The following is a 23,443-nucleotide window of genomic DNA, read 5'->3' as shown; positions in this document are numbered from 1 at the left end:
CTATTTATTTATTTACTAAAAGACACGACGTGAGTTTTGCGACCTAGAAAAGAATTTAACAGGCCATTAACTCCACATCGTCCCAAACAGTAATTGGAACACGGCCCTTGTCCAAATTGAGCCTTTATCATCCCAACAATAAAACTGATCAACTGAAAACAAACCTGTAACTTGCATTGAAGAGTGGTTTTGTGTGTAGGGATTATATTTGTGTGTTTGCTTGTGTGTAAAACATGCAGAGGAGGGCGCTGTTTGTTTCTCTGCAGGACCCAGCTAACTTGTATTGTCGCTTACATACACTGAATTTAATTATTAGTATTTATTTAAATCCTGGAGGTTGTTTGAATTCATCGGTGAAAGGTAATATCGTCTCCTGTGAAATGTATAAAAACACAACCAAAAACCACTTAAAAGCAAATTTGACTTTATCAAGGCATGACAACATGAATAGAACATTAAGGACAGCAGGGATAGTTCGTCCATCTATCACAAGACAAATAAAGGTTCTGAACTGTGAAAAACACAGAAATAAAGAAACACTACGTCACCTCAGACACAAATCTAGATATGATACAGATAGACAGCAAGCATGATGACAAGTGAATCCCCTGATGTGGAAACAACAAATAATAAAGTGGCCTTTTGGAAAAAAAATAAAACAACAGCACACAGAATCTCTGATATGTTTACAGAACATCGCTGCTTCAAACCCGTAGATTTGACCGTACAGACGACTGCAAGTGTCTGTGGACGACGGTTTTTAGTTCTTGAACATGTCACACAGCAGTTTCTCCATGGGAGTGTTTCCGATGGTCCTGTGGAAGAACAGCAGCTCTATTCGCTCCGAATTCACGAAGCGCAGGGAGGGGAGGAGGAGGAGCAGCTTCCCAAACCTGAACACACACAAGAGACTCAAATGAAATACACTCACTCTACCAATTCATGATGATGGTACATACGTTCACATCATTTTACATGTGTTCTAGTCTGAATGATTCATTAGTCTCACATTTATTGGATTGTGTCTTCTGGCTGAAATTCAAACTTGTTTATCTATAAATATTATATTTAAGTGTCATACGTTTAATTGTTCAATATTGATTGATTACGTTAATTGATTATGAAAAATGAACAGGATTATTTTCACATCTCCATCAAACCAACTCATGTACAGAAAAGTCAAATCCTTGTGTTTAGTGTCTTAACACAAAAATTAAGAGATTTTAGATTTAAAGACAAAATAAATAATTTGATTTGATAAATAAGTTGATAATGCAGAAAATGTAAAGGATTTTATATATATATAATATATAATTTGCATGTATTGGGTTCCCTCTTGTGGCCGTGAGCAGGTTTGATTTAGCCTCATTATGAATCTATAACTATTCCTCTTTAAGTGCTTAATTAACTTAACTGTACTGTTTTATTTCACAGTATGTGAGAATATTTAAGATTATTCACCTCAAAAAGTCTATGAAATGTTTTGTTCTCTAATTGACTCTTGGACGACAGAGAAAACAGGCCGTGATGTGAGGAGGCAGGACGTTACCTGGCTGGTTGACTGGGGTAGTGTGAGCGGATGTGTTGTCCCAGCATCACCTGAGACTGATCCTGCAGATTCTCCACCTGCTCTGGATCCTTCAAACCTCGAGTCTCTGCAGACGAGAAAGAAAAACACCGACATGAGTCAAATACAAATACTGGTACTGTGATCTGAAACTCTGTCCACATGATTCCACTTGTTCATATTCATACTGACAACTGAATTATAAAAGTATAAATTAGGCTATGCTGCGAGAGGAAAATAATATTATAAAACAAATTATCATTTCGGGACATATTTCTCTTTTGTTAAAATAGGAATTTTAATAAAATATAAAAAAAGAAATCAGACATAATATTATTCAGAATTCAATTTAAGGATAATCACTGGTATTGAACTAGACTGGATGATGTGGATGTTTGCTCTGTTTGCAGTAAAAGTTCCTCACCTGGCTTGAAGAGCACGATGGCCTTGAGGCAGGCAAACTCCGTGGGGTCGACAGCGAGGGCCTTGAAGCGGCTGAAGACCTCCTGCAGGAGGCGCAGGTCCAGGCTGGTGTAGCTGGTTTTCCCCTGCATGCCGGGGCAAAGGTCGGGCAGGGAGAGCAGCGGGCAGCTGTCCAGTGGCAGCGACCACTGGATGGCGCAGAGCAGGAAGAGCTCGCTCCACGCCTCCTCCAGCAGGATCACCTGGAGGAGGAGGAGGAGGAGGAGATGAAGACTTTTCAGGAGCCGAGAGGCGAATCCTCGTTTTTAGAAAATTATTATTTTAACCTTTTCCCTCACCTTTAAAGTATTTTTATTTAAAATTTTCTTTATTTTTAGACAAGAAGAACAAGAAATAAATATTGAATGAGCTTTTACCTTTACAATTTATTTTTTAACTCTAGTAAAGATTTTGAAACTACTACTTTTGATTTAGTTTCTATAATTTTGAAACGCATGAAGAGGGATTCCATTAAAATTGGTCTGCAAAGTGAAAATGCAAACAAGAGAGTCACTGTCTCTTTACCTGGTCTCTGAAGGGCAGGTTGGAAAACACCGGCAGGTTTTTGGCCCATTTCACCGACATGAAGAGAAGCCTGGCCGAGGTCTCGTACACGTTTTCAGAGCTGGATGGATACAGAGCCATGTGATACTCGGAGGACGCTCTCTCCGGCTCGTTGCTGGTTACGTCGATGTTTTCGTCAACTGAAACGGAAAAGATGAGGTTAGAAACGAGGCTGCAGAGGAACTTCATTAGTTAATGGACTCATCCCATCTCCAGGTAGTTTTGTTGTGTTCAGGTTTGATCAATCAGCTCAAATCCTAATAGAGATATTTGTAAAGAAGGGATTAAATTCCCAAAATGATTTTTCTAAATAGTACATTACATTACAAAATGGTAAAATCAACAGATTCTGATCTTGGGTCAGTCACAGATTTGATAAAACCAAAGTTCATTCAGGGACATTCTTCTAGAGCCTCCTGTAGTTTTGTGTCTTTCTGTTCGATGGACTGTTTCTGTTGTAGCTTTTACATTTGTGCAATTACACAAAACAGCCAATTTCAAATGGCGTGGATTAAATATCCTCTAAATGCTGCGGCCCTGAACGTGTCAACATCAAATCTTGGCTTGATGAAGCAGCACATTGAATCTACAGCATTTGTTTTTGAGTTTAATCTGGTCTGAGGGTAATTTCCAGGCACAGTGTCAGATAACAAACCCCCCTCACCGTCCTCGGGCTCCAGCTTGGCGCAGGTTTCGGCCGTCATGAGGCTGGCCATGAAGCGGTGGTTGTTCTGGGGACTGATGCAGCGCTGGGGGGCCACAGAGGAGGTGATGGACATGGAGGAGGTGATGTGGGGCCACGTGATGACACTGGAGGAGGAGGAAGAGGAGGATGAGGAAGATGAGGTGGGCTCCCGGGTGGTGGCCAGGTGTTCCTTGTCAGGGTCCACGTCGATGGAGTCCAGGCGGACCTGAGCTGTGCTGCGGGGCTGACGCTCGTTCTGCACGGCTGAAAAGAGAAGATCAGCTGTTCAGATTCTGACCTCACACACTTTTATATCTCTGACACCGAGAGTCAATGTTTCCAGCTTTAACTCATCACGGAGAATATTTCCACACACTCACCGTCCTTGTTCATGCCGGCCTGCAGGCACTTCTTCAGCCGACAGGCCTGGCACTGGTTACGATGAGCTTTATCCACTGCACACATGCCTGTACCGGCCTGGCACCTGTTGACACACAGTACAAGATGTTAACGAGTGAGGACAATGTATAATTGTTTAATTTACACACATTTATAATAAAATACAAATTTAGATTAGAAAATATGAAATATACTCCTATTTATATGAAAATAAAAAGTGTCTACGGGGAAAATCCAGGTACAAGAAGGTAAAACTCAACATTTATCACATCCACACTTGGAACACATTCCTAAAGCTAGAAAAGAAACAGATTTCTTTTTTTTTTTTTTACCAAATCCAATCACAGGTTTGTTAATACACACATGCAGTGAATAATGAATGAATCAATTCATGATTTCTTTCACACATTTTGCATTTAGAGGTCCAGCTGTAAGGTGATATCTAAAAATACATGTAATTTTCTGTGGTCAAAAATGACAAATTGTGTCTTTAACATCACATTTTTAAACAGCAGAATCAATATATACATTTAATTTCCAATAATGAATGTATGTTAATATATCTCATTATATTTAATATAAGCATAAACTGTGTCTTTAACACTTAGTTTGTTATAATGAGATTGTTATAATATGTAAAGTTGTGGATTTTCTAACTTAAGTTAATGGCCGAGAGTATTTGTTGGATAAAAACCTGTATTTTTGCTCTTTTTTTTTTCCCAATCATTTCCCACAATGCACCTCCAAACATGGTCGTCCCAGCAGGACAGTTTTCTCTTGCCTGTAAATGAGCCTCCTCCTCACGCTGCGTTTGAAGAAGCCGCTGCAGCCGTTGCAGGCGTAGATGCCGTAGTGTTTCCCGCTGCTGGTGTCGCCGCACACTTTGCAGACCAGGGCCGGGCTCAGAGCTTTTCCAGGGGCCGGACTCTTGGCTGCGAGTCAAACACAGTGACACAGGGCCGGGCGGTTAGTGCCTGGTATTGTTTCATACGTGTGCCTGCCATCTGCACCGTCAGCTCAGTCTGCATGAGGCTCAGCAGCCTGACAAAAGCACACCAGCCCATATTGCAGCAGCAGCTTAGGTCCTAAAATCTCATTCGGTGGATGATTATGATAAAAAAATAAAAAAACATGGCTGGAGGCAGATTAACAACTAAAACAAGCGATGCACGGATCCTGAAATGAATCTGAATAAACCCATTAATTAAAATGAACTGCTCACAGTTACATAACAAATATTCATTTGGACATTTTTCTGCTTTAATTAAGCATATTTATATTTGAGGAATGTAGTTTGTGTGTTTATTTGATTTAATTTGATAAAAACAACAAAATGTTTTTTTTATTTGAGTTAAATATTAAAGCCTAAAACCATTTTGTGATCTGAGACATCTGATATCAAAACAGAAAAATTAAGACATTGGACGCAAAAAGCTTCATAAAACATTTTCTCTTGCATCTTTTTTCCAAGTTCAAACTCTTTTCCCATCTTTGAGGCGTCACCTGTTGCTGTGTGTGGACGTGTGGAGCTCTTACCTCCTCTGCTGTCATCGCTCCCGCCGCTGGCAGACGAGTCGGAGGGAGAGGAAGACGGCATCATGGGGATCTTCGACAGGTGATCCTCCATCATCTCTCACTGGAAAACGTCTCCTCCACTGATGACGACCGTAGATGGGAAACTTTGTGTCCTCTTGATGCAACGTCCAGCACAAAAAGTTCAAGTTCCTTTCAGAAGCACTACACAAAAAGTTGTGTATCTGCAGGTTGTCCAGAGGTCCCCAGTGGACAGATGGCAGGTTGAGGCTCTACTGTGTTGCAGGCTCTGCTGTGGGGATGCAGATGGGCTGGGGTCCTGCCATGAGCTCGGGCTGACACTTGCTGCACGTCAATAGGTTGCGTGTCTTCCCTCTGGCCGCCGGGGTCGGTCTCTGTCTGTGGGTGCTCCTCGGTGGCAGCTCCTCAAAAGGGAGTCCAGGGGGTGGAGGGGGAGGATTAGCCTCAAGCGCTGTGTAAGCAGCACGCTTATTTGTCATCCTCTTAATCTTTACTGTTCATCTACTGGATCAATCAGTCACATTGGTCCGGAACATTGGTGCAGCTCGGACCAGGGGTCTGCACACTAAACAAAGAGTCGTGGAAAAAGAAAAAGCTGCAGCAGTGATGACTCCTGAAGTTCTGTAACTTTAGACCAGTTCCCATCCTGCTCCGTGTCCCTGCGTCTCCTCTGTCCACGAGGGCGTCCGTCCGTCAACACTCCTCTTCGGTATCTGCATTTAAAGGAATGATTACACGAGGAGCATATTATTATATTTACCCTCCTCTTCAATTTGTATTTTCCCTCCTCTCGCTCCCTTTTGCCTCCTAATTCCAGCTCCATTTCCCCCGTCTGTATATTTGATCTGTATGATTGCCTCCCATTCATAATGACTCCCAGTGTTTGCAGAGGAGCTGCCTATTAACTCCTATTTTGCTCTTTTTTCTCCTCGACAAACTAGAAATCATCCGCTTCCCTCTTCTCACAGAGGGAATAATAGAGTTTTGAATGGCTGATGTTTTGGCTGCCATCAATTTAGAGCCTTCATGACATGTTTAACGTCTATTATTGAGAAGCTGGAGACGTCCTGCATGTGATATTTACTGTAGAGAAGGAGCAGTTTTAGATTCAGCAAACAGGAGCTGCACTAAAAACAGTCGGGGAAACATGCAGGTAATCACATTTAAATAAAATGGACCTTTTCACTAAAACCTCAGATGATTTGGGGCTAAATGAAAAGCACAGCACATCATTGCTGAGATTAAAACAAACAAGCCATTAAAAATAATCTTTCCTGTCATGATTGTGAAAAGAGTGAAACCAGAAAAGCTCCCGTTCTGAAATTTAAACGCAGGTGTCCACCAACGCTTCTGTTTCTAATGACGATCATCCTCTGATGGTCTGACGCCCTCGTGCAACTTTTCATCATTTGTTTCTTGGCACAGTTGAGTGGTTAAAGAGAATGAACTGTTGTTTGGGACAATCTGCGCGCCGGCATCTGCACTGACTCTGCGTGGTTTACAGTTTGCTCTGTGTTTGTCAGTCACTGCACTAATCACTGATCTAAGACATGTGAACACTTGCATCCATCTGACGTGTTCTGGCCTCATGAAAGAGACAAATTCAACAATGACAGAAGAATATGTCTCCATGTGCTCCACCAGCTCGTCACTATCCTGTAATCCCCTCTGGGTTCTGGGCAGGTACATGGTGGTGGTCGTTGCTGAAAGCATCTGTGGAGCAGAAACAAAGGGCCCACAGACAGAAAAGGTCAGTAGATCTGTACAGTTGGTGATTACAGGAACACAGCACACGGTCGAGGACACAGAGGTCACGTCCTTTGTTTGAATTGAAGCTATTTGGTTTTTTTTAATGACCTCATACAGTAACAGGCTCGTTTAAAGACTCATTAATTATGGGCTGGTTTTAACATAACACAAAACAAAGAGGAAATATAATGAGTTCATATACTGACTAGTCAATTTACCATGATATAGTTCTTTTGGTTGGGGAACAGTAGCGGGAATTTGAACATCAGTATTTCTTAAATCAAAGTGTGTCAAGTGTGATATTGCTATTATTTGATATCACACGATATGATACAATATAATACGATACAATGTGAAACAATATGATGTGATACAACATGATACAAGACCTCAAGAGGAAAACTGATTGTCACCAGACACATAAGACGGACAGGCAAGAGACAACCAAACCTGTCTCACTGTGGATAAAGACTTCTTTCCTGTGCCATCTTGGTTTTCTGAAACCAGAAGACAGATCATAATTTACAAAATTAACCTCAGCTGCATTGATGAAGACGTGAAACTAGAGACTGAGACAGAAACTCCAGAGGAAAATGTTATAAATGAAGTGAACAGTAGAGTCATTTCCTCAGAGACTTGTATAGAAGCAACCTGTGGAGTCGCCCTCTGTTCAGAAACTTCTCACCTTCTGGACTCGTCAGTTTTTAAACTTTATCGTGATGAGAAAATAGAAAACATTGCACCTTTAATTGACCATTTCATACCTTCAGGGTTAGTTTTAATAATCAAACAAACGAATGATCTTGTATTAATCTACATCTGTATAATCTGTCTAAAGAAATTAAAACATCTGTCCTGACTGTTCATCTGGCTCCAACTGTTTCATCTCTGATAAACAACAAAAAGAACCAAATTAAATTACCGTCAGCGAGTTTCAGATCCACAATAACAAGGCCCGACCATATTTGGAAAAAACAAAGTGTAAAGCAGTTAAGTAGATTAGAGTTTGAGCACATTTTGTCTGCAGCATCGGCCGCGGTCGACGGGAGGCTGAGGGGGGAAGAAACACAATTAGCTCAAAAGATTAAAAGAGCAGTGAAGACACACTTCTTCTGGGCATCTTCAGCCATATGGTGGCTACTCTCCTCATCCTTGGCCAACACACTGTTGACCTTTGTAAGATTTACCAGTTAATTAGTCTTCTCCAGTCAGAGTTTCTGCTCGACTTCACCCAATTACACGCTGATTACTGACACAGAGGGGTTTTGTCTCCAGCAAACAGAGGATGAAGGATAAAGGCCGACAGAAAACTATTCTCACACCCATTTTGTTTTTTTTACTTTAGACGAGGAATGGATATCTTGCCTTTGCTCAGTGTTATAGGCCTTCAGAATAAACTGCAACATAAAGAATAAAAAGAGTGGAGGTTTTGGATTTGCATGTGACATTAACTAGTTTGAGTCCAGTCATGGATCTGAAGTTGCAGCTCGCCTGTTTCCACCACAGGGAACATGGGAATTAGATCACAAATCAGGAAGCAGCAGAAAAAAACAGTATGGAAGTAAAGTTATCTCTTTGTTAACCAGTCCAGGGTGCACACTGCTGTCATCAGCGATGCTCTGGCACAGGAAGTAGAAATGGTCGTCCATTGGCATCCAGAGGGTAAATGGTTCCATCCCAGTCTCCCCTGTTCCATGAGCTGAAGTGTCATTGGGCTCAATACTGGATAAAGCAGCCCCTCAATAACCCTGGATAATGGATGGGTGGGTTTTTTCTCTTTATTAAGTTTGATATAAATATAATTGTGTTTTTAGCTTTTTTATTTCTTTCAGGGGTTATTCTGGTGTATAGGGGGAATTACTTTCTGTTGATTGGTGATTGAATGATTTCCTTGTGCCAGAATACATCAACAGATTTGACTTGCAGACCAGAGGAGTCGGCTTCACTGGGTTAAAACAAAGCCAGAGGCGTTTCCAAAGTTCTTTGGTTTTAGGTCCTCGAAAACCCCAAAATGGTGACCTGCCAAACTCGGTCTGGATGACGCTGGGGTCGACGTGGGCCTCTCTGGAAAGCGTGCGGTGCTTTCTGGTGTAATCTGGATATGAAATCCAGGCCACCTTTGGTTGACGTGCGGTATTGTTATGGCTTACTTGTGGCCCAGATTTGGCAAACAGGAGCGGAACCACCCAGGCATGGAAAGAACCCACAGGACCGGTTCTTTGTCAGTTTGTGACGTATGTGACATCATGGCTGTCGGGTTTATATGTAGAATTTAAAGAAATGGCAGTGCAGTCTATAACTGATGCAGATAAAAAAAAAAAAAAAAAGCTTTTAGACCAGTTTATGATTCAGACCAAAACCAAACAGGCCGGTATGTGTCTCACCTCCTCTTCATGTTTTATGCAGGTTTAATTTACTTTTGCTGCTGGTTCCTTTTAATATATCATGAGCGAAAAGGCCCTGATGAGTGACAGGATTATTGCTTTATTATTTATTGAAATCAAATATATTATCCACTCAAACAATATGTGAAAGCTCTGAGATGCTGATAATAAATGTTCCGACACTCCTTCTCTCTAAACTTGCATGTGATTTATTTTTATTAGAAACATTACGTTTTTATTAATTCAAATATTTACTAATCTCTTACACTGCACTCATATTTTTAATGTTTATTTCTAATTAATGTATTAACTATTTCTGTATGTCTCTAAATTAAATTTTGCTTAAATAAATCAAATTCATCTTTTTATTTATAATTAATTAATGAAGTTAATTGCTCTCTAAATGCTTCTATTTTATATTGATTTATTTTACTTTTACAATATCCAATGACTTTTATATTTTATGTGACGCACTTTGAATTGTTTTGGTGTTAAAACAAATAACTTTGCCGTTCCTTTACTCTTGAAATCCTAATTTAAAGAAAGATAATTGTAACGTCTGACTCTTATCCTCTCTCATATCATGTTCACTGTCAGACCTGTGAGACAGTAACACCTGCGTGAAGGTGTTGAGCCTCAGATCAGATCTGCTCTCTATGTTTAGAAGATGACTCTGCAGCTTTATCACACTTTACATAATAATAAGACGCTGAAGTACACGGTGACACCATCACGTTTTAGGTGAAGACTTGCTTACATGAGCAGACCATAGATTAGGCCAACACAGATAGATTATCTGGGGAGGAGCCCTAATATTAGGATTCAAAGAATGATTAGAGGAGTTATGTAACAACATTAATGAGCGTCTTTGTCTGACACTTGAAAACAAGTCCAACGAGACGCATCTATCAGCTGTTCTGCCACTGATCTTCAGTTTATCCCGTATTTTGATTTTTCAATTAGGAAGTTTAACGTTTAAACGTGTGAATTTCATCATGAATATAAGCATCATGTTTTAAAATAAAGTGATTTAAAAAAAAAAAACAAGTGGTCGGCCATGTTTGCTAACGACCTCCTGCTGTCACACACCTGATTACATCACCACCACCCAACAGCATCAACCTCACCTGCCTGAGCACATATGAAAGAGGATAAACACACACACACACACACACACACACACAAACACACAAACACACACACGGGATCATGGAGGAAACTCAAGGAGGAGTGTGGAGATGAGGGGGGGGCTGTTAAATCTGATCTGACCAGTGCTGACGACAGCAAAGCTGCTGCGTCCTCACATCAGCCCTGCATCAGTGTGTGTCTGTGTGTGTGTGTGTGTGTGTGTGTGTGTGTTACATAACAGTGTGTTAAAGCTGCCTTTGGGATCTGACTGTGGCGGCTGAGCCTCTTACCTGTGTGTCAGGTGGAAAACTTCAGCAGCAGATCTTCATCTTCCACGTCTCTCATCTCAGGGAATGTCAAGTTGAAGAAGCACATGAGTCCGTCAACATTTTTAAAGTTGAATTAAGAGTTTGTTGTGCTGCTTTTTTACATCTTATTGTGTTTCCTGCTCCAATAAATCAACCAAACAAAAGTTCCAGTCACTCTGTCAAAGTGTTTTAAAAACTATATGTATTTATTGAATGAATTATTTATGATTTTTTAGCTTTACCTTTTTCTTTAACACTACTATCAGACACATTTTCCCCTGCAACACAACAACAATCAAATATTAAATTTACTACACTCAGCTCCTGTCAGGTAGTTTCAGCCCAGGGTGAAAAAAGAAAACTAACAATTAGATTTAAAACAAATCAGCTGCTTTTGTATTGTGTTCAATTCACACCTTGAGCCTGAACCATAACATGCAGGATGTCGGACACAGTATTTTTGGTGCACAGAAAATCCTCTCACTTTATATGACATGTATATAAACTCATTAGCCTTGCTTCATGGCTCTATAAGAGTAGATAAACTGACAAATGACTATAACTGCTTGAAAATAACAAAATCAAATGTACTGTCGAAAAAAAAAACCCTTTCACTTGGTTTGCCCCAGTGATGTCACCCATGACGTCACTAAGGGTATAAATATCAGGAGGTGCCGGGCGGTCGGGAGTAAAACATTTTTCTAAGAAATATAAAAGAGATTAAAATGAGTAGAATAGAAGCGGTAACAAGATTAAAAGAAATAATAATAATTTTAAAATCAAGTTAAAGGTGAAAAAATACCAATAAAGTAGATCAACAATAATAGAATAAATATAAAATTAATTACAATGACGTCTTGTAAAAAAAAACTTAAGGCACTTGGGAATAAAAAAAGGTTGATTAAGTTTTTATTTTTAAATGTGTATAATCACTATAGCGGGCTGCTGATGGGTCCTCTGTCCAACTCTGGGCCCCTTGAATGACTCAGGGGCCCCTGCAGATGTACTGGAGCCCATCGTGTGTGTGTGTGTACTGTTGGCAGGAGTGTGTCTGGCCTCGTGCAGCTCCTCTCCCTCCGCCCTGACCTAGATCTCTGACAGTAAACAGCTGCTTCCTAAAGCGACGTCGTGCTGCCATCAGCAGAACAGCCCGGAGAGATAAATGTCAGATTGGACCTCGGCTGAGCCTCTTGATGCAGCTCAGGGCCCCGCGGTTTGTTTAGCAGATTCACACACACTTAGCAGCCAACTGCTGCCGCTGCTGCTGCTGCTGCTGGGGGTGTTGTCGCTTTGTGTTTTTTTGTTTTAATCAACACTGTTTGCATTCATGAAACACAATAGAGGAACAAAACAAAAACCTGAGGCCTCATGTCTGCTTCAGCGAGAACGTGTTGAACTGATCATCAACGAAATACAACGCAGCAAAACGCATCACTTCAAAAACTGAACGTGAAACATGGAGTTTTTAATTGTGACCTAACTGATATAAACTGTAGTTTTTAATTGAATTTCATCCTCAAACTGCAGTTTGTTGCCCCTTTGATTGGTTTGAACATTATGGATCAGTTTTTCTCTGGTGGGATGATCACCCGATGATGACGTGTGTCAGTTCCTGTCAGTTCTAAAACTGTTCAAAACAAATCTCTGCACAAGGTGAAGTCAGTTTTCTGATGTGAGAACACTGTGGTCAAGGTCGAGGGAGAGATGGGGATTCAATTTGGGTTTAAATGAATACGTCTTAGTTGAAGTTTGGGGTCGTGTATCGTCATGGTTTCAATCATAAGGGAACTTATATGCCCTCTGAGTTCAGGTGTAGCGTTGACTCGTCCGCTTCAACCTCCCAGAGGCCCTCAGACCCTCAAGGGCCCCAAAAGCCTCAGGACCATATCATTTGGCTCCTACATTAATCCATGTATCATTAATATCTACCTTCAAATACAATCTCACCTCTCTAGATTTCTTTTTTTGCATTAGTTGGGTAAAACAAACTAATTAGACACACGCCGTGCAGTGGCTGCAGTGTTTACAGTTCGATCTCCATTAACAGTGCAGTCCACTTAGCTCTAATGGGCCTCTAATACCCCCCGCTCACCTCCTCGCCCGCCCTCCTCACCCTCTGGCTCATCGCTGACTGCTGACACAGCCATTACTCACCAGTCTAAAGCAGCTCTTTGGCCGCGGCTCAGCGGGTTCGTTAAGGTTTCTGTGGAGGGGGGCTCGTTGGTTTGGGAAGAGGTGGGTGGAGTGCAAAGGGTCAGGCCAATGGGCAGCTGGGATTAACACCCACCCACCATCTGCCATCCAAATAATCAGTGTGAGGAAATCAATGGCTGAGTAAATATCACACGTGTGCTCATGTAACATTCCACTTGAAAGTAGCATGTCGTCTGCATAGTGAGTGAGTTTGTCCTTTTCTTTTGAGTTCAAGGCCCAAATATGATCAGTGACACATGTAGACGTGTTTAATTCAAGAGCTTTCAACAGCACCAGGTTCTGTTGCAGGATCTGTTAGAACCCCATTAGTCTAGAGTCACAATGAAGACGATAAATCCTCTTTACTAATGGTCAGAAAACCCTCAACACTCACTAACATCTGAATTTTGTCTGCAATAGAAATGGATAGAATCAGAACTCACTCTCGGGTCAAATGATTCATTCAGGAAATCTTTGATAAATGAAACATCAATCAAATATAAATCAGAGTTTTACTTAATGAAAGTTTTGATAATTCGACTTCTCAGACTGAGCTCTCCAGATGCTCCAGATCCCAAAGAGTCGGTCCACCTCTGAACGTTCACTCGATGGATTGTTAACAACTCAGACTGGTGCATGAAGTCCCGGTTGTGTCTCACATGATGAACTTAGCTGAACAATATGACCAATAATGGTCCCAATTATTCCTCGCAGGACACAGATGCTGCTCCATATGAGTCATGCTAACAACATGCAGAGCTTACAGTCAAACAGATGCCTCCCCTGGCGCACTTTTTCCCGCCTTTTAAATGCATCATATTGTTATCTAATCGGCTCAGTCCTAATTAAACTGATATCCACATCCTCTCTTTTCATATAAGCTTCAAACATTAAAATCTCCAACTGTCCTAATCCTGAGGAAAACAATTCGTGCAGCAGCATTCACAGTGCACGATAAACAGCACGTCTCCGGGTTTGTTATGAGATCATCTGCGGCAGCTCCTGTGTATTAGCTGAGGGGTACAGAAAAGTAAAAGAGATTCCGTCTGATGGAGCGAGAGCCTGCTGCCCTCCGAGGTCAGCGCAGTGGTCACTCATTGTTTTGTTGTCGAGTGCGATGCTGCGGGGAGGCGTCACTGGGGGATTAGTGAGCAGCGGCACATGTCAGGGAGTGAGAGTGTGGACCGGAGCATTCTGGTCAGAGCAGGTGTCTGAGGATACAGATACCGAGGAAGAGGAGGGACTGTCTGTTCAGATGTGATACCACAGATACAGAGCAGACAGGAAATGAAGTGTGAGGGGTTTATAAAATAATCTTAATGCCACCGATTGAGTCAGAGCCTCCTCCATCTCGAATCGTCAAATCGGTCAAATCGGTCATTAGTTGTCTCCCGTGTTTTTAAAATCGGTCAAGAGTTGAAAATCCTGAAGGAACGAACTGTGAATCTATGAGTGTGTGTGAAATTTGGTGCAACAACTTGGACAGTGGGCTCTTGGCTCCCTGGTGTTTGTAGTTCCGTTGTGGTCTGTGCTCTAGTGCCACCGTAAAATAACACAAAAAGGAAAAGTTCCCTTAAGTTTGCTGAGCACATTAATGTTCCCCAGAGGAGGAACCCTTCTGAGGGCAATGTAACCTTTAACGTTGTATATTAGGGCCTCAGGAATACCTACCCATCATACACTTTGTGTGTGATCGTGTCCTAATGTTGCAGCATGTTTCCGATCGACGGGAACAGTTCGACTCCTCCGCGTCGGTGCGAGTTAATCAACTAGACATTAACGCTGGATGATTATGACACCAGTAGAAATTACAAGCAGTTCTTTGCTACCTTCACTACGCTTTGACTCGACTCAAACATTTTTTTTCGTTCACTTTGGATTTGTGCGTCCAGCCTCCCCAGCGGTTTTGCCGCCAGTCGGGCCTGCGCATGTAATCAGGACGGGAACTCGAGCTGTCCCTCACCAGGTCGCTGTGGCCCCACTCATTATCTTATCTCCCATTGTCGCCCGCTGTAATTCCCCCCTCATGATTGATGATGTCGCTGTCTGATTACACCAAGACAAAACCCCCCGAAGATCACCTTTCATTCCTGCGGCCAACTCCGCCAACTCCACGAGGCCCACAGGACGGGGGTGGGGGGGTGGGGGGGGACTGTGCGGCCACATGAACCTCTTATTTCTGAGCAAGAATCAGCCGTGTGGCAATCTGTGGTTTAACATGAATCGTCATGTTTCTACAGAAGGATTAAAACAGTTTCTGTACTTGTTCCTTCGTGAGGATCATTTTAAGCATAGACCCTATAAGTGACGTTTTGGCTTCACTTTTTCAAAGGGCTGTTTGAGGGTTAAGACTTGGTTTTAGGGTTTGAATTAGCTTTAGGTTTGTTGAGTTAGGTTTAATTTAGATTTAGGCTTTTAGTTAAGGTTAAGGTAAGGGGCTAGGGAATGTCCTCGCTTAGACAAAAGTACAAAAAGTGTGTGTGTGGCACAGAGGAAACAAGGAAGCCATGTTATAAAACATTTAGACTGAAGTCTCCTCTGCTTCGTGTCCCTGGCTGCGTTGGACAAATCAGAAAGATAACCTGTGAGACAGTGAGCCTCATCTCTCCGTGCGGCAGGTGGAGACAGACGCCTCATTATCGATGCCACAGGAGACAAAACCAGGCCAGGACTCGATGCCCCCCCCCCTCGACGCCGGCGTTTAGTTTCCAATGCACCGACACAAGGCAACGTTGGACCATCGCCGGGCAGCGCTCATCTCTGACCTCAGCGAGCGCAGGTCGCTCACAGAGTCACATTAAACTTTCAGAGGACCCAAAGGTCCCCGTCAGGAGTGTTAACAACAGCATTGTCCCGGCTCCCCACCACTCAAAGGCCCAAGTGTAACAGGGCACCCCCTTCAGCGGCCGGGGCCGCCCCCCCGGGGCCACAGATACAGTGACAGCCTTCAGATCCTTCTGCAATTCTCTTCGAGTCAGACGGAGAAACTGAGATAGAGGAATTCAAGAGGAAGTGCCTGTTATTCTATTCTGTTTTCTGTGCGCTCAGAGTGAAGTGTCTGTGGAGCTGATCCAACCTGAATTAAATATGTGTTTTGGAGACAGTATCGGTCGGAGCAGCGAGTAATGAGTGAGGTGTGGGATCAGGCTCAGATGATGGGATTGCCAGTGAGACGGCTGATCACATTAAAGGTGCAGTCCGACTGAACAGGCCGACAGCGAGCTGAGAATGTTTTCCTCCTATACGCTCGCTCTGACTTTTCACATTTGGAAATTAAATTAGAATTTGGAAATTGAGGAGATAGAAATCCCTCCTCTCTCAAAAAAATGACCCTGCAGACATTTCTTACTCTTCAACTAATCGGTTAAAACATTAACTTTTGAGAGGATTTTGGAATCTAATAGTTACATTTACTGAATTTAAATCAAATTTCACATAAAGAGTCTGACAGTAAAATAATCTTAATTTGGTGATATATTATACAACAGCAAAAAGCTACGGCTGAACACTTTGCTTCAAAATCTCTGAGGTTCATGTAAAAAACACACTTTCTGTCTTCTTCCATTTTTGACTGAATGAGAAACTAACATGGAATTTTGAAAAATACCGAATAGACATCGATACTATAATAAATAAATCTTTAATTGTAAATATCTCGGTCCTGTTGGTGCGATCAGTTGCATGAACCCCAGCAGTGACATCTGTTGAAGGTGTCGTCTGCTCGATTATTGCTACTGAACACTGCCGACCCCCTGCTGCTCAGATAAGATCATATTTATCTGGGATTGTTGGATGTTAATATTTGAAAAAAACAGAGTATTTTGTAGAAACAATGAAAACACCTGCTGCAGATTGGGTGACATCACTCCCACAGCTTAGCAACTGAGGTAGAACAGAGAAGTGTATGAATGTGACAGATAGCAACAGTGATTACCTCTAAAGGATTTGTTCATCCTCACAGTACAATGGTTTTATGCATATTGGGATTTAATTCTTTTTCAAACATGTCGGGGTTGTTGAATGTGTGTGCGGACCGGTGGTTCGAGATTGGATTAGGATTCTTTTCTCGAGTATTACTGCAAATAAAACAATCAAAAAGTACTTTTAAACTCTAAAGTAGTGCATTTAAAATCTCATATAGTGAAAGTACAAACTGATAAACAAAATGTACTTTCTGTATCAAAGGAAAAAGTACTCGAACAATAGAGCTTGTTATAGATCAATGCACAAGGACTGTAAATAAAGATGGAGGATGTTTTTCCACTTCCTTCTGCTGTAAAGAAATGAAACTGAAATATCCAGGAATACGCCGTCTTGGGTTTTTAATGTCATTTGAAGCCAGAATCTGTGCAGTATCAGGGGATGGAGACATGGTACTGACATTCTGACGATACACATACTTGACCAACTCAGAAACAAAAAGTTTTGACTCTTCCGTTACTATACATAGTTTAATCCAGTGGTTTCCAACATGGGGTTCAGGATCCCTCCGGAGATCACGGGATAAATGTGACAGGCCACGACATGATTAATGGAAGTAAAAAAGAAAACACATTTCTATTCATGTCTTCTGGATTTTTCTCTCGTCTCTGATGTTTCTGAAATATCAAATATTCCACCTTTGAGCTATTTAATGAAACCATCTGTGAACTTTAAAGATGAATTCTGTCTTTGGTGAAGCTGCTGAAAACTCATTGAGAAAACCAATCTCATCTTCAGATCAGATGAATGTAAGGGCAGTAAAAAAAAAAAACTTAATTTCTCCTTGAAATGTGATGGAGCAGAATTATAAAGCAGCAGAAACGTGTGTACTGGAGTGTTTGAAGTATTTGAGTAACTTTCCACTAGTTTTGAATCTGAATAAAGTTACCGATCTAAATCAATACAGAAATACACATTGTTATTCGAAAGTAAATCCAAAGTGATGAATGATTCTAGTGTCGACAGAGAAATCAGTTAAACTTTGCCGTCTTCAAATGAATGAATGAATTATTTAAATGTTCATTGAAAAACAACAAGAGAAAATAAACATCTTTACAAATGTCACGATTATATAATTATATTTAATGATCCACAATAAAATCTCCATATTATATATGATTGTATTATAATTTTAATAGAAGGATTTTTTTGATTGTCTCTGTGTTCAAGATGAACTCTGGAAAATAAAACCATCAGGTAAAATAGGAGGTTTGCTGCCATCTAGTGGTTTGATCCTGAGCCTCAAACACACGTTTTAACGACAAGTCACATCATGTAACAACTGCAGCAGAGTGTTTGAGTATAAATATACCGTAACAACTGTTCCTAAAATCAAATACAGATTCCATCCCTTCTCTTTGGAGAGTTTGGAGAATAGCTTTTAAAAACAACTCATTTATTTTAGTCCGTTTGCACCGTTGTCTTCTGGATCCCACGATACATCAGAAAAACAAGAACTGCAGAATTCACAATAAACTGGATGAGGCCCATCGCTGATATGCCGTAGTTCACATACAGGAAGCCACCGGCGGTCGGGCCGACCGTGCGGAGCAGATTTTGAGTAGATGCACACAGCCCGAGCATTGTGCCTGTGAATAAGAGCACATCAGTACTTTGTAATGTGCATTTTGAAAATTAACTCTTATTTGTTGAGTCTCTATTTTGAGACAACACTTTTTTTTACCTTAAATTTCCAGCTTAATTAAAATGAGTTCGATGATTCAGTGAGTGTGAATATGGAGAACGTTTCCTCTCTCATTCCCTGAACGTCTGATCTATGTAACTTTGGTTGGAGTTGGTTGATCTCCTGTGAGAAGTGAGGAACTGACTGAGAGTCACAGCTTCAACCGTCAGAATCAGGTCGAGCAAGATGAAGAGTGAAGCTGAGGTCTAGATCAGTTAAAAAGAGTTTATCTCTAATATTCAGCAGGAATCTTTTAAAATATGAAGAATTCTAAACAGAGTTTGGTGGATTTGTTACAGACGCAGCTCAGGAACCCGGGGATCATGGGTACTGGGCTGCAGGGGGCGCTGTTGCTCAGTAAAAATGAGAAGGTGTTGCTTTAAATGAGCTATTTTCACACCCGTCAGTGATTTGAATGTTTAGTTGTAATCTGATGAGTGGAAGTGTGTCAGTACTGTCGGTTGTGTGTGGTGCGGGAGGACGTCACCTGTGTCGGACGACGGTACGCTCTTGGTGAGCATGGTGTTCGTGATGACGTTAAATATACTGAGAGACAACATCATGGGGATGACGTTGAGGCAGAATTGGAACACACTCTCAATGTAAACCTGCAGACAGACAGAAAGACCAACACAGTAGCAGGGGATGCAAGTCTGGGTTATTACAGGTGTTCAAATTAAAATTCAAACTATAAAAATGAACAGAGAACGTTTTCTTTCCTTTTCTGAAACACACGGTTGTTTTAAGATAAGAAAATGAGCCAGTGCCGAACTTGACGATGTCACGGTGTGTTTCTGTGTGTTTACCTGAGCCAGCCCGACCAAAGCAGAGAGTCCGATGGACACCAGCAGCAGCGACCTCTCAGAGTATCTCATCGTAAGAGGACCGAGCACTGCCCCCTGGATAACCTGAAACAAACATCGCAGTCTGTCGTCAGCGGCTGCACGAATCACACAAAGCACCAGAATTATTATCGAGTCGACCCGTCGCTGATTTCAGTTTGACACCAACCATTTGTAAGATGCCGAAGTAGGCCATCATGTAGCCATTCTGCTCCGGCAGCAGCTTGAAGAAGTCCAACGCAATGATCGAAAACATGACTTGAAAAATCCCTATGGACAGAAAGAAGCCATTCCTAATGTTTTAAGATACAGAGTTTTGATGACATTGAATTTGTTATTTCTATTAAACTGTGAATCAAAGAGTGCTGCATTTAAATATTCATTATAAAAGTGAATTCATGTATTTTAATGTTTGCAAAAAGGAAAGCCACAGACTGAACAGAGCATTGGTGTTATAATAATAATATAATAATAATGTCTGTAAACAAATTAAACATGTCATTCAAATCTAGGGTGAAATGTGTTAAAGTAAATACAGAGATTTTCTTTAAAAACTTTAAAATCAGTGACTCTCACCTGATGGTAAACCTGCGACTATCTTCACGACAAAAGTCAGAGTGACTCCTGGAAACTTCATCAGTCTTGTGATTTCTCCCAGATTAAATAATGACTTGTTTTTGTCGTCGCCTGCAAAGACAAACTGATGTAAAACACACAAACCAACACCTGCCAGGTTATTAAGTCTCCAACAGTCAAATGACCACGACGAGTGAAATATGTGAATAAACAGAGGTGCTCTCCCGGAGCCCTTCTAGTAATTCATGTGCATTTTGTTCACGTTCACAAAATCATTTGTCTCCTGGGGACGGCTTGATGTGTTTTGTCCTCTTGGACAATGTGACTTGCTGTAAAAGTGCTTTGAGGCTTCTTATAAACAAATCTAAGGCTTAGACTGACATCAAAACATTTATAAGTTATTTTCATTAATTATTAATCAGCCAATTACATTTTTAAGTGAACCAATTAACCAATCAATAAAGGCAGATATGAAAAAGCAAATAGTGTGAAGCGCACCCTGAGCCTAAATTAATAACAATATAACTGTCGTATTCTATTCAAATAAACCTGTTCTCAACCAGCATATTAAAATGGTCCACACTCAGCTGAGGAGATGCTGAGATGCTGCAGGAGGAAACGTGTCTCACTTTTTGTGCTGCTTCTTGAAGCTTGATCTTTGGTTGTTTCGGGGATAAACTTTAAAACCAGCAGTAAAGTGAAGAAACTTCCCACTGCACCAAAACATGCAGTGAACGTCTCCCTGGGAAAAACAAAGTGGAAGCAGAGTCAGGAGGAGGAATCGTGGTAAAATTCAACATCTGTCACCATCATCACCATGTTTAGTTGAAGCAGTACATTTTTTAAATCATTGAAATGATCTGATGAAGTGTTTGAAGGTGGACATTTAGAAAACAGCTCCACGAGGGGGCTGGCAGGAGAACTGACTCCTCCTTATGCTTCAGACGTCCGTTCACGTCTGAAGGTTGCTGCACGGTGTCACTCACCCATAGCGCGTGTTGAGCTGTCCGCCCAACGTGGAGCCGACGATCATACCGATGCCAAAACTCAGACCTAGTTTTGATAAACCATCCGCCTGTTTTTCAGGTTGGGAAAGATCCGTGATGACCATCTGAGACGCTGCAGACGAAGGAAGGAGGAAAATAATGCAACCAAGTGAAACTGCATCTACTTTGAACTACTTTGATGAATTCAAGTCAGATATAATGAAATGTTTCACAGTTGTCAAACACTGAGTACGAAGCAAAGGTAGTAGTGGTAGTAAAATGTACACACAGGGCAAACACACAACCACTCACTCTCACTGTGAGTCTCCATTAAAACTTACGACAATCTGCACGTCTTTGTACAGAGGGACGAAGACAGAGACAACATGAACACACCTCACAGAAAGACAAGACGAACCAGGATTCAAGCCGCAAACCTCCTTGCTCTGAGGCAACAGTGCTCTACCGCCGTGACAGTTGAGAAGCTTCATGCCCTGAGCCTACACAAATTTGGTTTGGGACCTTCATTGTCAGGTTACCGAAATGTTAATATTTTCACTCAGGGTGTCACACCTAACCAAACACTTGCCCCAGGGCCCCGTGAGAACTGAGTCTAGGTTTAAAATGTGAAGATGAGCGAGGACGACTGCAGGTGGGTGGAGCTCACCGGGCATGACGTGCATGAAGACTGTGGGGATCTTGTGGAGGAACAGCATCAATGGATTGCTGGCTATGGCGAGAAGCAGAAAGAAAACAACAGTTGCGGCAAAGGCCAGAGACAAAGCTGCTCGTGCCCCGTGGAGATCTGCAAACCTGCCGACAGGAACAAACACACAAAGTTTTCAGAAAACACTTGCACAACGCTGATGATGATGATCCGGGAAACTCATCAGGAACAGGCTCCATTTTGTTTGTGTCATCAACATTGCTTTGCACTTACCTTCCAAACACTGGACCCCCGAACAGCTGAATGACGCCCACCGTGGTTTGTAAATAACCGAACCATAAAGTGTCAAAGCCCAGTTTCTTTGCCAAATACTGCACGGACACACAATGAAAGTACAAACGTTAAAATACACACAGTCATATTCACATACATTTAGGCGACTCTGTCTGTGTGTGGAGTTTGTTGCCAGATTAACAAAAACTGTGAAATAATAATAGTAATAATAATAAAACTTTATTTGTAAGGCACCTTTCGAAACATAATTACAAGGTAGAAATTAAGCATTGAAGGCAAACACTAGCAAACCATACAGTGGTGTTCAGTACGGCACGTAGCTCTAAAAATGATTTATCTTGCAATGTTGAAGAAAGTAAAAGTAAATCTTGCTTCCAAACACACAAACTAAAGAACAGACTGAGGGAAGGAACATACGGATAAAGATGTAGAATAACTGTAGTGGAGTAAACATAAAATATCTCTGACAGGGAGTGTAGGAGTGTGAAGTACAAATACCTCAGATGTGCATTTATTTAAATGCACTATCTACTATCGTGACTTTAAGTGTATATAAGTACTGTGATGTACTAGTGGTGCAGTATTATTAGTACGTGGTGTTGAAGGCTCTGAATGCATCATCACTGAACTCATCTCAGTTTCTTTATGTTTCCTGCAGCTTTTCAAGCTTCACGTTCACGGCTGGCTCGGAAATGTCAACTCTGTGCGCTGACATAACACCTGAGTTTTCCATGGATGAGTGTTTTATTGTGTAATACTTACAGGAGTGAGAGAGAACTGCAGAAACATGAGAGTCGTGTCCACAGCAGTGATGAGATAAACCACGTTAATGATTCTCCTCCTCCTCCTCTTCTCTGCTTCTTTTTCTTCTGCTCCGGGCTGAGAAACTTCGCCTTTTCCGCTCATGTCGACGGTTTGCAGGAGACTCGCCTGCTCGGTAACGTTCACCGGGACACTGTGAGGTAACCGCGGGTGCAGGGGGAGTCACCTGCCCGCTGTGATCAGCCCTTTCACCCGCTGAACTTTCACTTCCAGCCCCCGAACGCACCGCCGCCTGGACTTTGATCGGAGGAGGCGGTGCAGCGGTGTGGACGCTCCTTCCGGCGATGGAGGAAGTGAAGTGTTCGGTAGAACCGCGGTTCACCGGTGGGTCTGCCCGTGAGTCCGATTCCTGCCGGTGACACCGTGAAAAATGACGGGAGCGACCCCGGACATCGAATCGTGAAAAATCCCACCGCACGTGAATGTGCAAGTTTTCTAACGTGAGACGTTCGAGTGCTCCAGCTGTGCGTCGTAATTTGAAGCTGTGCCAAGTTTTTGAGTTAAATTTGAGGCTACAACTTATTTTCATCACTGATCAATCTGCAGGAAATTAGAATGATGATCTGAGCAATATACTGAGCATGTACATACATATATC

The 23,443-nt window shown here is 41.8% G+C and overlaps 2 protein-coding genes across 5 annotated transcripts; both read right to left on the bottom strand.

Moving 5' to 3' along the window:
- Positions 1-407: 407 nt before the first annotated feature.
- On the bottom strand, positions 408-11,141 carry LOC109642657 (photoreceptor-specific nuclear receptor-like). Of its 4 annotated transcripts, none has more exons than XM_069526529.1 (11): positions 10,783-11,141; positions 7,399-7,477; positions 6,796-6,944; positions 5,214-5,944; positions 4,459-4,609; positions 3,659-3,762; positions 3,258-3,542; positions 2,555-2,733; positions 1,992-2,232; positions 1,550-1,655; positions 408-893 (listed from the first exon to the last, which is right to left on the bottom strand). In XM_069526529.1, exons 4-11 carry the CDS (start codon positions 5,305-5,307, stop codon positions 761-763), a joined length of 1,293 nt encoding a protein of 430 aa, XP_069382630.1. In that variant the 5' UTR covers positions 5,308-5,944; positions 6,796-6,944; positions 7,399-7,477; positions 10,783-11,141; the 3' UTR covers positions 408-760. The 4 variants fall into 4 exon arrangements, with proteins under 4 accessions (XP_069382630.1, XP_069382645.1, XP_069382641.1 ...); XM_069526544.1 differs by having other exon boundaries at positions 7,431-7,477; XM_069526540.1 differs by having other exon boundaries at positions 7,440-7,477.
- A 6,895-nt stretch (positions 11,142-18,036) lies between these two features.
- Positions 18,037-23,256, bottom strand: slc22a18 (solute carrier family 22 member 18). Its single transcript, XM_020099555.2, has 10 exons — positions 22,786-23,256; positions 22,003-22,100; positions 21,730-21,875; positions 21,063-21,195; positions 20,706-20,818; positions 20,077-20,187; positions 19,670-19,770; positions 19,465-19,566; positions 19,146-19,266; positions 18,037-18,563 (listed from the first exon to the last, which is right to left on the bottom strand). The coding sequence occupies exons 1-10, from the start codon at positions 22,927-22,929 to the stop codon at positions 18,376-18,378; spliced, it is 1,257 nt and encodes a 418-aa protein (XP_019955114.2). The 5' UTR covers positions 22,930-23,256; the 3' UTR covers positions 18,037-18,375.
- Positions 23,257-23,443: the final 187 nt, after the last annotated feature.

This window comes from Paralichthys olivaceus, chromosome 1, assembly GCF_024713975.1.
Source record: "Paralichthys olivaceus isolate ysfri-2021 chromosome 1, ASM2471397v2, whole genome shotgun sequence".
Classification (NCBI taxonomy): domain Eukaryota; kingdom Metazoa; phylum Chordata; class Actinopteri; order Pleuronectiformes; family Paralichthyidae; genus Paralichthys; species Paralichthys olivaceus.
Note: the sequence above shows the minus strand (reverse complement) of the source record. Positions and strands in the feature narration are given on the sequence as shown.